We start from the raw sequence: 14,982 nt of genomic DNA on the forward strand, positions 1-14,982 counted from the left end.
CCAACCTCACTGAGCTCAAGCTTTTTGCAAGGAGGAATGGGAAAAAAATTCAGTCTCTCGATGTGCAAAACTGATAGAGACATACCCCAAGCGACTTACAGCTGTAATCGCAGCAAAAGGTGGCGCTACAAAGTATTAACCTAATGGGGCTGAATAATTTTGCACGCCCAATTTTTCAGTTTTTGATTTGTTAAAAAAGTTTGAAATATCCAATAAATGTCGTTCCACTTCATGATTGTGTCCCACTTGTTGTTGATTCTTCACAAAAAAATACAGTTTTATATCTTTATGTTTGAAGCCTGAAATGTGGCAAAAGGTCGCAAAGTTCAAGGGGGCCGAATACTTTCGCAAGGCACTGTATATGTACCTGGCAGCCTTATATTTTAATTTGACTACAATTAGCTGGCTATGAAGAAAGAGGATGAGCAGAACATTTTGGGGGGCGATCCCAAAATCTAATGCCAGATACAGTAGGATTCCTGTATCCAAACAAACCCTCAGTCTGGGCTGAGAGTTCATTTTAAAATAATGGTCATGTTCCAAGCTGACAATATTCCAGTTGTTTTGCATGCACCATCCAATGGTTGTGTGCAAGTAATCGATTGCAGCTATCTGATTGCTATACCATATGATGAAGTTATACGTGCATTGTGAGATATCAGTCAGGTTAGAATCAGGTTTATTGTCGTACAAGAGGAAAATCCTAGCACAGCTCACACATGAACGCATAAAACACAGCAAGAAACAAAAAGGCAGACATAAATAACACCCCCCCCCCTCCACCTGCCCATAGACGGAAGCTACATAGAATTGTTCATTATAGTGATAGCCCCCAGGATGAGGTGCAACACTTAATTGTCCAGTATGTCCGACTTGTCAGTAGACGATCAAAGCAGTAAAGGAGTGGGTAGTCTGGGCTGGAGATCTGGCATGCATCTGCAATGTAGTCAGCCGGGAACGCGGCCTCTGATTCCACCAAGCTTAAAACTTATTTTGGCTGGGGGGCAGTATTGAGTAGCTTGGATGAATAAGGTGCCCAAAGTAAACGGCCTGCTCCTCAGTCTCAGTTGCTAATATATGCATATTATTACTGGTATTGGATAGAAAACACTCTGACGTTCCTAAAACTGTTTGAATGATTTCTGTGAGTATAACAGAACTCATATGGCCGGTCAAAAACCTGAGGAGAAATCAAAACTGGAAGTGAGAAATCTGAGGTTGGTATGTATTCAACACAGTTGCCATTGAAATCGCTTGAGATATTAATGAAGTTGCACTTCCTAGGGCTTCCACTAGATGTCAACCATCTATAGAAATTTGAATGAGGCTTCTACTGTGTTGTGGGACTGAATGACAGCAGAATAAATCAGGTGTCTGGCAGTCAGCCATTTCCTGGTCACGTGCATTTCACATGATAGTGACCTGCGTTCCATGGCTCCTCAAGACACAAAGGAATATTCCGGTTGGAACTTTATTGATGGTTAATGATTGATTCTGTACTTAGTTTGAAATGTTTCTTCGACCTGTAATATAACTTTTTGAAGTATTTGTCCGACGTAACGCTGACCAGAACGAGCGTATACCAAAAGTAGCTAATTGGACATAAATAACGGACATTATCGAACAAATCAAGCAATTATTGTGGACCTGGTATTCCTGGGAGTGCATTCTGATGAAGATCATCAAAGGTAACGGAATATTTAGCATGTCATTTATGGTTTATTTTGACTTGATTGTTCTGAGCGCCGTCTCAGATTATTGCATGGTTTGCTTTTTCCGTATAGTTTTTTAAAAATCTGACACAGCGGTTGCATTAAGGACAGGTATATCTATAATTCCATGTGTATAACATGTATTATGAGTATTTCTGTTGAATCGATATGGCTATGCAAAATCACTGGATGATTTTGGAACTAGTGAATGTAACGCGTCGAAGGAAACTCCGATTTTTTTTTATATGAACTTTATCAAACAAAACATACATGTATTGTGTAACATGAAGTCCTATGAGTGTCATCTGATGAAGATCATCAAAGGTTAGTGATTCATTTTATCTCTTTGTGCTTTTTGTGACTCCTCTCTTTGGCTGGGAAAATGGCTGTGTTTTTCTGTGGCTTGGTGGTGACCTAACATAATCGTTTGTGCTGCTTTCGCCTTAAAGCCTATTTGAAATCGGACACTGTGGTGGGATTAACAACAAGACTACCTTTAAACGGTATAAGATACATGTATGTCTGAGGAATTTTAATTAGGAGATTTCTGTTGTTTTGTATTTGGCGCCCTGCACTTTCACTGGCTGTTGTCATATCATCCCGTTAACGGGATTGCAGCCCAAAGAGGTTTTAACAGACAGAAAGCACAAACTGATGGTGGAATCGGTTCTGGTGTTTTTGAAATAATAAAGTGACACGCGTTTGCTTCTTCGTTGTGGGGTTTCATTAAGAACCCTGCCACTTGGCATGTGTCCAATTAAAATAATGTCACATCTAAATGTTATTTGGCTCTTTCTCTGCCTTTGAAATGTTTCACCTCCTTTGCCACAGTCATATGTTCCCTGCACCCGTAAAATGGCTTGCATAGTATACATGCACTACATGCTTGCTTTTATATGGGCTGTTGTATGCATTTTGAGATTACAATGTGTCGATTTTGTGTTTTGTAATCTTCTTTGCATGATTTTGAATTGTGTGGAGCAGTGCCTCACAAATAATGCATGCATAACATACATCCATTTGTGACAACTTACATTTAACAGGGTGAAAATGGCTTATCAGTCTGGACATAAATGTTCAATTACTTAGGTTGGCCAGACTGCCTCCCACAGCATTTAGTATGACATTGTGAGGTCCTCTGTCAGTTCAATTCCCATATATCTTGTTTACAATAGCTTTTTGACTACTTTATTTTCTGTCCCTGTCGACGTCTAAAACAACCTCTCCACCAGAGGTTGAGTTCAGTGCCCTCCACTACTTTACTGAGAAGATTTATGAGGGCAATTTTGAAGAGTAACCACCCCACTGAGGAGGTAAAGTGGTCAGCTTTTTAACCTTCCTTACCCAATTTGATTGGATTTGTCCTTTGTAATTTGACAGCCTTACACGGTGGCAAACAAGGCCAGTATTGTAACACTCCAAGGTAAGAACGATCACTTAAGTGATAGGACACTCAGCTCAGCAGTCAAACTGGTAAGGAACTGGAACAACTGGTAGCCCAATTGGATTCCAGGCCATAAAATGCTGTTGTCAGCTGGAGCGCACGGCACCTAGGACACTCAAATAAATACTAAAAACGGATTGGTCACACAGTGCTGCCGAGGAAATAAAAACCTTGTCAATGCACTATGCATCTCATTGAAGAAGGACTTCATGTCTTCTAAGCCAAATAAGTATAAAATGTCCTTTCAGAGCAGAAGATAATGACGCAATTCCAGTCAACAAAGCAACACAATCTGAGTGACTGCAGGGCCGCTGCAGCTAGAATGGCTAGGTGCTGACGTCATCGTTTCAAGTTGTAATGTCATGTGCACAAGTACAGTGAAAGGCCTTGCAAAACACTGACAAAACATTCAAATATAAAGTAGGTTACATAATGGGGGTGTGACTAAATACACACTACGGTAAAATGGCAATTTTATTGAGAAAGGTATTAGGCTCAGGGATGCTGAATGAATTAAGGACATTTTATTTTTTGTGTAAAAGCACCAGTTGGCAACCCATCCCTTATGGGATTAATCAACACAAACAAACATTACAAGAATTCACTGTGATGATTCTTGATGCTTGTAATATTACATACATTAGTAACATTTGTTGTGATCCACCTGTGTGAAATTTGTGTGTTTACAGTACCGTCTATCACCCATAATGCAATATACGACTAGCAAAAAGCATTCACAACTACTCGTGGCTCCTTATAACAGCCTTGACAAAAGCACACATGCTTAAGAGTTATATTCTCTGTGGATTTAGAAGCACTGAGTACTATTAAATGCAATGCCCTGGCTTTCTCCCCATGTTATTTTCCCCACAAGCAAAGATTCAATTTAACATCAGGGAGGCACCTCTTCCCGTGAGAATCATTACCTGAACTTAACATTCTCTCCTTCGTGGCATCATCACATAAAAACACGCTCTCTACACCAGAGGCTGTTACTGCTTATTAATCTCTTTTAAAAACTGAACGTCATAAAAAACTAAAAATGTTTTCCAAGTTGAGAAACTCTCTTCTCCATATCGGGATAAGAAAACTAACACCGATAAGGTCAAAACAATGCCCCATGACTATAAATGCAATAAATTGTATAGCTTATGTTACTTACACATTTTGCATATCAATATAGTAACGTATTTTCATGTTTCACCCGTTTTGCAACACCTCAGACACTGTTTGCCATGAGCAAAGCCTCACACGGCCCAGGGCACGCCTCTTTTGAAGCATGCAAGGTCTGCTTTTACACCTCTCCATTTTGTGTATTCTTGTTTTGTATGACACCTCACTCCTACAGACAAGCTGGCAGGATTTTGATTTATTAGGCTGTTCTTCCTCTTCCAAACATAGCCATTTGCATTTTAAACATGTCAATGAAATGGCTTCTTCCTCAGCGACTGTCGGTGAGTTTGGCTGCAGAGCATAAGGTGTCTGGTGTGTATAACAAAATGGACCCATTTGGATACATATTTGGTCCATTTGTATCAGGGCAGAACACATTGAACTTTTTGCACTTTCCACTGGAACTTATTGTATTCTTTCCAGCATGGAATTAAATTAAGTATATTTCTCCCGCTCAATGGTTTTTCCTTTTAATGGTTTGAGTGCGAGTACCTGCTGAACTGCATGGTCATTTTTTCTCACACACACCAGCCACCATGGCCAGTCCGCCTCTGGCTACAGAACACATAGGTGCCACAATTACTCAATATTAGTCCATCTAAACACAGATAAACGTGCACAGGCAGCACATGGTGCTCCAGGGTGAAGACTATGTTATTGCTGCATTGATAAATTACATGATCAATCGATTAGATAGTGTAAAGGTTTGCTATGAGGAGATACCCATTTCAGTGGGTATGTCTTCCAGAGAATCAATGTTTGACCTACTTTTTTCACTTCGTCATAGGGAACTAAGTTAAATTGGGAAAAGGCAACATGTTTAAAGAGTAGTTGTAACTTGTTAACGTAATTGTTCTAAGCGATTCCAGACCACGTTAGCGCTATGATCTTAAAGGGATAGTTCACTCAAATTCCAAAAGTAGATATCCTTTTCATTTTGTTATCCTTGCTACTGTCACCAAATGCATTTTACTTTTGCGCTTGTGTCCAAAGAACAATGCAAGTCAATATCCCAGATAAAATAATTTTCCGTGTTTGATGTCCAAATCATTTTAAAATAACTGTATAGAGTTTAAAAAAAATACATTTTAGACACTTTGGGATGATTTATCAAGGAAAGTTATACTCATAATGCAAGTGGACTTCAGCGAACCACCTCCGGTACACTTTACTTTCTGTGACCTAGTTAACTCTCAGACCATTTTGCTGTGTCGAAGTAAAATATCCTGTTGTATAGTAATGTAATCTGGGGGAACAACATTAACCTGCTTACAGGAGGACAGTATCAAAGGAACAATATTCTTTAATTATTTATTCAATATTATTTTAAGTTCAAGATTCAAGACCTACCATCCGTCTTGTTCAAAGATGAATCACCAACTTCCTTCTGTTTTGCTCGTTCCTCTCCTCCCTTTCATATTGTACTGTTAGCCTCCACTCACAATGCAAATTGTCAGAGATACCTTGCAGCTACGCGGGAGAGCTGCCGAGGAGCACAGCTTTTGTGCTTAATGGATTGCCGCATTTGCTCTCCTTACCGGCAGAGATCCACCGTCGAGCCTCGTCGAGCCTCCCTAATTTGTCTTGTTACATTGAGGTTAAACATTTTATTAGTAGCTCTTTTTTTAAAATCCTCGGCTGACTTCATTACGTCAAAGCATTTATGGGGCTCCATTTGCTTACGAATGTCTTCAAGGGTGGACGAGACGACCGCATTAGCTTGGTGTTGCCGTGATATCCTTCCCCTAACCTTCCTCAGATTTGTGTAAGCTTACACAGAAGGTGGAATAATTCAAATAGGTATTTTGGGGGTTGGGGAAAGACTAAAGCTAACTGTCTGCTCTAGCATAAGAAAGATGCTGAGAATTGACATACTTTCATATTATGAATAAAGGACAATAATGGCACTACTCCAGCACCATAAAAGGCCCAAGTGGCATTTAACAAAATGTAATTTGTCCCGAGAGCTGAGCTGTGTGGGGGGTATATATTTTGACAATGGGTCTTTGGTACAAGGACTCGGGAAACACAACAATATAAACGTCAACCTTGTGGCCATAGCCAATGCCAGCGAGGAGTGACAGCTGGCATTTGTCAGACACGTTCTCCAACTTACCCTTTCGTCCCAAAACACAAACAGCTGTGTTATGGGGAAACAAATGCAACCGTGTTTTCTGTCTTTTACCTGCCACATTCTGACAGGTGTCTGACACCTACTCCTGTTTCTATGAGCAGGCAGGGAGGTGACAACAGCTTTCTTTTGTAATGTACGTCTGAGCTGCAGTTGTTCCTGACAGGCAAGTGTATTCTAAAACAATGGAAATTAGGTAGCTTGTCAGTTAAAGAGGTGAAGAGAGGGAGGGAAAGGGAGGGTGGCTGTGCAGAGGAGGAAGGGAGTGGAGGGGGGACTGTTGCTTTTGACAGGTGAAAGAGGGAATAAGCTAGGCTATACCATACCTTGCTGCATGAGGGAGCCCACACCGAACCAGAAGCTGTTAAGGAGGGTGAAGTTGTTCTCTACCACATCGGATCCGGGATTGCAGGGATGGGCGTCGTACCATTCGTATGGACTGAACCTACAGGGAGACAGGTGGAGAATGATATCAGGAACAAAGGCTCCAGTGTACCACCATTTCGGCATAATAGTGTATTGTTACTGTGGGGCTCAGTTAACCCTGATGAGGCATGGGGAAAGAGATAATGTGTATTGGAATTCAATCCCTGTCTCACCAACATCAATATCAATATAGAAATAATGGATACTCATGTAGCCCACCAATGTTCGCACACAGATATTATATACAAAGAAAGAGAAAAATTAGTTTGAAGTAAAACTATGACTCAAAGCAGTTTAATAATCAATGATATAATATAACTGTATTCATATTGTAATATAGGGACTTACACAGATCTGAAATATTGCTCCCAAGTTTACATGTTTTATGCATGGGTATACCTATCTTGGATTCATTTCATGTTCTTGGCCAGTAATCCTGTGGCTTTGGGGTTTGAACCATAGTAATGCATCTCAAATTGGTTCTAATAAGACCGGAACAGAAGCTGTGCTTAATAATACATTCTAGTTCTCTGCATCGAAGGCCTCTCCGCTGGATAGAGCACTCCTGATGTGTCCTTGAGCCTAGCACTTAACCTGAATTTCGCCTGACAAAAACCACCCATGAAGTGTTAGCCTACAGTGTCCCTAAAGAACTGTGCAACCGTGGGCACAAATTACGGGTTGCACAAGGAGCCATATTTTCATATGGCTTTTTACTCACTATACAAACAAAAGACGAGCTGTAAAGACGTCCACATGTATTGTTTTCACTAAAGTGATTGTTTGTGGTACATTTGTCAGCTGTGTTAACGTGCTCTTATGTGTCCTTGACGATGGCTGTCTGTCAACCCTGTTCAAATCAAAAAGGTTTGCCGTACCTTTATATATCTCTGTGCTCAAAAGGTAGCTAACTGTCCACCAAAAATGCCACTTTCAGGACGACAGATATTGAAAATGTCATGTGATAGAACGTGAGGCATGCAACGCTGGAAATGTAGTAGAATAATACCTGCGAAGCCCGTGGATCCACATACTCTACCATTTTTAGTGTCTTTTGAAAGTGCTGCACACCGTAAATCCTTTAATATCGATGAAACAGTCACTTTTTTAAAGGCAGATGGCGAGATAACACATGGTAAATGTCAGTGCTTTCCCTTCCTGAAATTCATTTGGAAAATGTTTCAAATACGATCTGATTTATTCAGGGTGTTTTGCTGTCAGAGGAGAGGAAGAGGAGGCTTAGATCCTTCGAAGCCAGATGGCAACTCTTCTTAAAATATGCTGCTTCTATTTACTGACTTTTGTGAAAGTTGGCCAATGAGCGGAGATAATTAGGTAACTCTTTATTTTGATAGTCCATCAGTAACATTTCAATAATCTTAATAGCAGTAAACCTAATCTGAACCCTTTCCCTTATTCTAAACCTAACCCTAACCGTAACCTTAGCAAGCAGCTGCTATCAACAAATAGTTTGTTGATAGGATGATGCTCTACAGATGATCCAAATGAAATAATCCCGAAAATAGTCTCTTTTCAAAAAGAAGAAACTAAAATCAAGACCTTCAAAAGTTAGATGTCAAATGCCAATGATCTATTTTTACCTCGTCAGTCACTGTGACATTTATGCTGAGCGATATTTGTGGGTGAGGACCATATACAGTGTCAATAAAGTGTCTCCCGAAACATTTGTTGTATTTAATGCAGTGGTTCCCAAACTTGTTACAGTCCCGTACCCCTTCAAATATTCAACCTCCAGCTGTGTACACCCTCTTGCACCAGGGTCAGCGCACACTCAAAATGTTTTTTTGCCATCATTGTAAGCCTGCCACACACACACACACTATATGAGACATTTATCAAACATAAGAATGAGTGTGAGACTTGTCACAACCCGGCTCGTGGGAAGTGACAAAGAGCTCATATAGGACCAGGGCAAAAATAATAGTAATAATATTCAATACATTTTGCTCTTTATTTAGCCATCTTACATATAAAACCTTATTTGTTCATACAAAATGGTGAATAACTCACCACAGGTTAATGAGAAGGATGTGCTTGAAAGGATGCACATAACTTTGCAATGTTGGGTTGTATTGGAGAGAGTCTCAGTCTTAAATCACTTTCCACACACAGTCTGTGCCTATATTTACTTTTCATGCTAGTGAGGGCCGAGAATCCACTCTCACATAGGTACGTGGTTCCAAAGGGCATAAGTGCCAAGACAAGAAACTCTGAGCGCAGCCCTTTCCAAAAATCTGGCAGTGGCTTCTGATTAAATTACATTTTCACAGAACAGCTTGTTGCAATTTCGATGAGGCTCTCTTGTTCAGATATCGGTAAGTGGACTGGAGGCAGGGCATAAAAGGGATAACGAATCCAGTTGTTTGTGTCGTCCGTTTCGGGAAAGTACCTGCGTAATTGCGCACCCAGCTTACTCAGGTGCTTCACTATATCACATTTGACATTGTCCGTAAGCTTGAGTTCATTTGCACACAAAAAATCATACAATGATGGAAAGACCTGTGTGTTGTCCTTGTTAATGCAGACAGAAAAGAGCTCCAACTTCTTAAGCATAAACTCAATTTTGTCCTGCACATTGAATATAGTTGTGGGGAGTCCCTGTAATCCTAGACGCAGACCATTCAGGCGAGAAAAAACATCACCCAGATAGGCCAGTCATGTGAGAAACTCATCATCATGCAAACGGTCAGACAAGTGAAAATTATGGTCAATAAAGAAAACTTTAAGCTTGTCTCTCAAGTCAAAAAAACATGTCTATACCTTGCCCTTTGATAACCAGCACACTTCTGTATGTTGTAAAAGCGTTACATGGTTGCTGCCCATATCATTGCATAATGCAGAAAATAAATGAGAGGTCAGGGGCCTTGCGTTAACAAAGTTAACCATTATCACTGTAGTGTCCAAAATGTCTTTCAAGCTGTCAGGCATTCCCTTGGCAGCAAGAGTCTCTCAGTGGATGCTGCAGTGTAACCAAGTGGCGTCGGGAACAAGTGTTTGCATTTTCATGTTTTATTTTTAAATGTCTGCGCAAGAGAGTAACGGTATAGCCCCGTTGGAAAATATAAATGTACTGTTTGAAAATGTGTAGACATTGGCATTGCGCATACCCCTGGGGGAAATAGCTGATTTAATGGAACACATAGCTTTGCATCTCCATTTAATGGGGAAGGTGTTTAAAGATGGCAGCATCCTTGCACTCAATAGAAATTCATTGTGTACCAAATTCTCTGTATTGTATATTGCTCTATGCTACAATATTTTTGTATCATCATTAGCACAGTGTGTACAGTATACATGAACACAATTTTAGCAGACAATTTTAAAAACCAAAAATAGTAGATTGTGCTGATTAATGGCACATTGAACCATGTCACACACCGTAATTTAAAAACTAAATGGATAGTTGTAAAACCATGACGTCACATTTTAATTCCAAAATCTTTATGCACCTTCGCCACTCTGTGTGTTTTTCATTAAATCAGGTCACACTCTAATGATGCAACAATCTCTCCAAAAAATCAGTTCTCTAAATAGCCTGAATGAGATTCAGAAGCAAACCCTCGCCTCTCCCTCATTCTCGGCAGCTAGACAGACATAGCAGAAGCACCTGAAGCGGTTACTCAAAGAAATTGAAACTTGGCCAATGTGTTGCTATTTGAAAAGATAAGGATGACTGGGGAAAAAGTCCATTATTACACACTTGCTAGAGCGTAAGTTCTTATCAACATTGGCATGGTATAGAAGAAGTCTTATTTTGTCATCTGTATTCCACTGCCCATTTTTATCTTATGGAATTTCAAAGGTATATTTTCCAGGTCCTGGACAGTGTAATGCAGCATTGAAGCTTGTGATGATTTCTACCCCCCTAGTTACATCCTTAAAGAGATGCCAGGTTTTAAGAGCACTGATAAGGCAAGTGCATACAGTATACTCTACCGGGCATTGCTCAATGTTTTCTCTTCCGTACTTAGAGCATGGTTGTGATTCATTTGTTGTTGTCACGCTTCTGTAAGCACTCGAGTAGATTTCCCATATTGTTGACCTATAGTCATGGACTCCAAGATGGCTGTGGCAAAGCATAAGGCTTAGCGCTTTCATAGTTCTCTTCTCATGAGTGCCTGCTCAGTGACATGGATCGTGATTGTCCAGAAAAGCTTTTGATTTCAAAGTTGTCTGAATTGTTTTAAACCCATAGACTATCAATCAGTACAGTACGTGCCTACCTGATATTGAAAACATACATTTGCCTCTTTCTTCAAGGCGTTCTGTTTTTTCTAACATCTCAAGCACCCATACATCAAACTGCTATTTGAGCCTTCTTTTGGCTAAATCACTTCTGCTCGCTTTCTAGGCAGATCTCCAAAGAATGATGCAATAGTCAGAGATTATTTTTTTAGTTATACTTATAGAACAGGGTGCTAAAACAAGCTTGTGAGCTTGTCTCAAGACATAATGGGAGAGGTTTGAGGAATGCAGCTGGCTCCTCTCAGAACCCCAAGCCCCTTCAAAAGCTCCACATTCTCAGAACTTCCTCAAGCACCACTCTGCATTTGGAGGCACCAGGAAGTGGTGAGAAGCAGTGACAATGACCACCCAAGGCGAGGAGGATGCCTGCAAGTGGCACATGGGTTCTTTTCTTTATCTCTTATGTAAAGAATGCCACAGAAAGTCTCAGGAACACATTTGGAACACATAGGGAAACATTTAAAAAATCAGAGATACTCTTCAATGATTTCAATCTATTCTAATTTCATGCATTTACTAATAGGTTCAACTTTCAATGATTTTCAATGATTTGTGGGGAATGTGGATATGATAACAAGCACAAGTAAATGTCATGAGACATTTTTTTATTATTATCAAATTTCTTTCTCCAGGTATCGGCAGGTATTTATTTTTATACATTTCGAAAACGAAAGTTGCTCAAAGAAGCATTACAACTGCAGAGAAATTATACAGGAAACGCTTTGAATTGGAGAGCATAACTTCACTGGTGGTTTGCTACTCTCATTCTTTTCCTCCAATGCTGGGCTCCACAGAGAGCCCACGCTGACATAACTGCCTTGATCACTACCCACCAGCTCACACAAAATGTTGGACTTGTACCAATTGAACATGGACCTACTGCTGAGCAGAGACCTCTCCTTATCCCCAAATGATGGAATCACTTGAGACGATCATTGACGGACTCAGTTCTGCAGAGATTCGGATTGGCCAGCCTTCTTTTGTGCACTATATCTTCCCAGATAAAACATTTCCACATAGCTGCAACCATACACAGTTGCAGACATTAAAGCGTTAGGTTGCACCTTTTATTTTGGCATGTTCAACCTAGTGAAAGACAGTGTTGTCACAGAAAAACTACATCGCTGTACAAGTTATTTTTTTAACTAACTGTTTAGTGACTGCAACTAACTTAGCCCTACAAGTAGAATAAACAAAATATATCACTCTCACTAAAGTTCAATAAACATAAACACACAGGCATATCAGGAAGTAGCCAAGAAATGTCTGGGACTCACCTAGCGATGACGAAGAGGACACAGCTGACGCCTAGGTAGGCCAGCAGGATATAGACCCAGATGTCAGGGGTCATGGGGTTGAGGAAGGAGAAGAAGCCGTTGTTGGTGGTGTTGGGCTTGCGATACAGGATACTGATGCCCATGCTCATGAAGGGCTTGGAGAAGTCCACGACCTTCTCACGCAGGTAGGTAATGGTAAGAGGGGCCACAGCCAAGTCGGCTCTCTGTAGGTGAGACAAGAGAAGGGACGATCAGTCAAACGATCAGACCCTTTCGCTAGCTTTATTACCTTTGTTACCCCAAAGTCATAAGACTGCTGAACAGTTAATTAAACGGCTACCCGGACTTTGTGCTTTTCACCCCCTACCTACAGTACATGCACATAGTGCTTCAATCAATCAATCACCTAACCAAACCTCCATGTACATATTACCTCAATCAATCACCCAACTACCTCGTACCCCAGTACACTGACTCGGTACTGGTAATCCTTGTATATAGCCTGTATATAGACTCATTATTGTTCTTTTTAGTGTTATTTTATTTTGTTACTATTTTATTTGTATATTTTTGTTCTTAAATGCATTACTGTGAAAGGACTCGTAAGTAAGCATTTCACAGTGAAGTCTATGCTTGTTGTAGATCGGCGCATGTGACTAACATTTGATTTGAGCTTCTATTGCTGGTACTTTCATTGTTCTTCAGGTATTTTTGAAAATCATAGTTCTGCATGAACCATTGTTGTTACACAAAAAGGTACATGAAACTTGAAAACCAGTTTGAGGAAAATAAAATACATTGTTAGTTTCATAACAAGTACAGTGGCTTGAGAAAGTATTTACCCCCCTTGGCATTTTTTATATTTTGTTGCCTTACAACCTGGAATGAAAATAGACTTTTGGGGGGGGGGTTGTATCATTTGATTCACACAACATACCACTTTGAAGATGCAAAATATTTTTTATTATAAAGCAAACAATAAATAAGCCCCAAAAAAACGGAAAACTTGAGTGTGCATAACTATTCAACCCCCCAAAGTCAAAACTTTGTAGAACCACCTTTTGCAGCAATTACAGCTGCAAGTCTCTTGAGGTATGTCTCTACAAGCTTGACACATCTAGCCACTGGGATTTTTTTCCCATTCTTCAAGGCAAAACTGCTCCAGCTCCATCAAGTTGGATGGGTTCCGCTGGTGTACAGCAATCTTTAAGTTATACCACATATTCTCAATTGAATTGAGACTAGGCCATTCCAAGACATTTAAATGCTTCCCCTTAAACTACTTGAGTGATGTTTTAGCAGTATGCTTAGTGTCATTGTCCTGCTGGAAGGTGAATCTACATCCCAGTCTCAAATCTCTGGAAGACTGAAACAGGGTTCCCTCAAGAATTTCCCTGTATTTAGCGTCATCCATCATTCCTTCAATTCTGTCAAGTTTCCCTGTCCCTGCCGATGAAAAACATCCCCACAGCATGATGCTGCCACCACCATGCTTCACTGTGGGGATGTTGTTCTTGGGGTGATGAGATGTGTTGGGTTTGTGCCAGACATGGCATTTTCCTTGCTGGCCAAAAAGCTCAATTTTAGTTTCATCTGACCAGAGTACCCTTTTCCATTTGTTTGGGGAGTCTCCCACATGCCTTTTAGCAAACATGTTTGCTTATTTTTTTCTTTAAGCAATGGCTTTTTTCTGGCCACTCTTCCATAAAGCCCAGCTCTGTGAAGTGTAAGGCTTAAAGTGGTCCTATGGACAGATACTCCTATCTCCGCTGTGGAGCTTTGCAGCTCCTTCAGGGGTCTCTTTGTTGCCTCTGATTAATGCCCTCTGTGCCTTGTCCATGAGTGTTGGTGGGGGGCAGGTTTGTCTATTTAAATTACAGGTTATAATACAACAAAATAGGAAAAAACGGCAAGGGGGATGAGTACTTTTTCAAGGCACTGCATTAAGTCCTGTAACATATGACATACTTTGATCAAATAAAAGTTACGTTGAACTTTACATCAATGTAATTTAGCGGAGATCACAGGTTGCCCCCTCCCTCCAATTTCTCTCCAATCTTTTGTTGTTGTTGTTCTCTACATAAATGATGAACACCTGCCCCAATGAATCACAAGAAACAAGGCCCATTCCCACATGCTTTCCCACCAGCTTCTCCCCATGCCTCCACTATCTGGAGCCTGGTACCTTCTGACTAGCCTAATATAGCCCTCTGAGATACTGCCCTGGCAGGATCTGATGGTGAACGTTGCGGCCCATGGTTTTGTGTCTGGCTGCATATTCAGAAGGTCACCATTCACATTACCTCCCCCCACACCTCCAACACATCAGGGTTGGACAGGAGATTAATGAAACCAGCTGCTTGGTTCACGCTTGGATAACTCCCTTCCTCGGAACCGAAGGAAACTCACAATGGGGTTTGGGCCAATCTCCTTTTCTTCCTTTTTGAGTGGTGGCAGAGGAACAGCGCTCAGTGTGCCAGCACCAGAATGTCCCTGATGGAGGTCAGTTAAATTAGGTATTAGTGTGTACATTGGCAAGTGTGGAGGATGTCT

General features: G+C 40.7%; 1 protein-coding gene across 1 annotated transcript in view; it reads right to left on the reverse strand.

Annotated features, from left to right (window-relative positions):
• Positions 1-14,982, reverse strand: part of LOC110489131 (glutamate receptor ionotropic, kainate 3) — a 121,493-nt gene that overhangs the window by 10,613 nt on the left and 95,898 nt on the right. Inside the window, exons 11-12 of the mRNA XM_090198886.1 lie at positions 12,430-12,653; positions 6,787-6,905 (exon numbers count right to left, since the gene is read on the reverse strand). Coding sequence (XP_090055012.1) covers positions 6,787-6,905; positions 12,430-12,653 — 343 coding nt within the window. The remainder of the gene's footprint in view (positions 1-6,786; positions 6,906-12,429; positions 12,654-14,982) is intronic.

This window comes from Oncorhynchus mykiss, chromosome 2 (assembly GCF_057628025.1).
Source record: "Oncorhynchus mykiss isolate SJ-2025 chromosome 2, ASM5762802v1, whole genome shotgun sequence".
Lineage (NCBI taxonomy): Eukaryota > Metazoa > Chordata > Actinopteri > Salmoniformes > Salmonidae > Oncorhynchus > Oncorhynchus mykiss.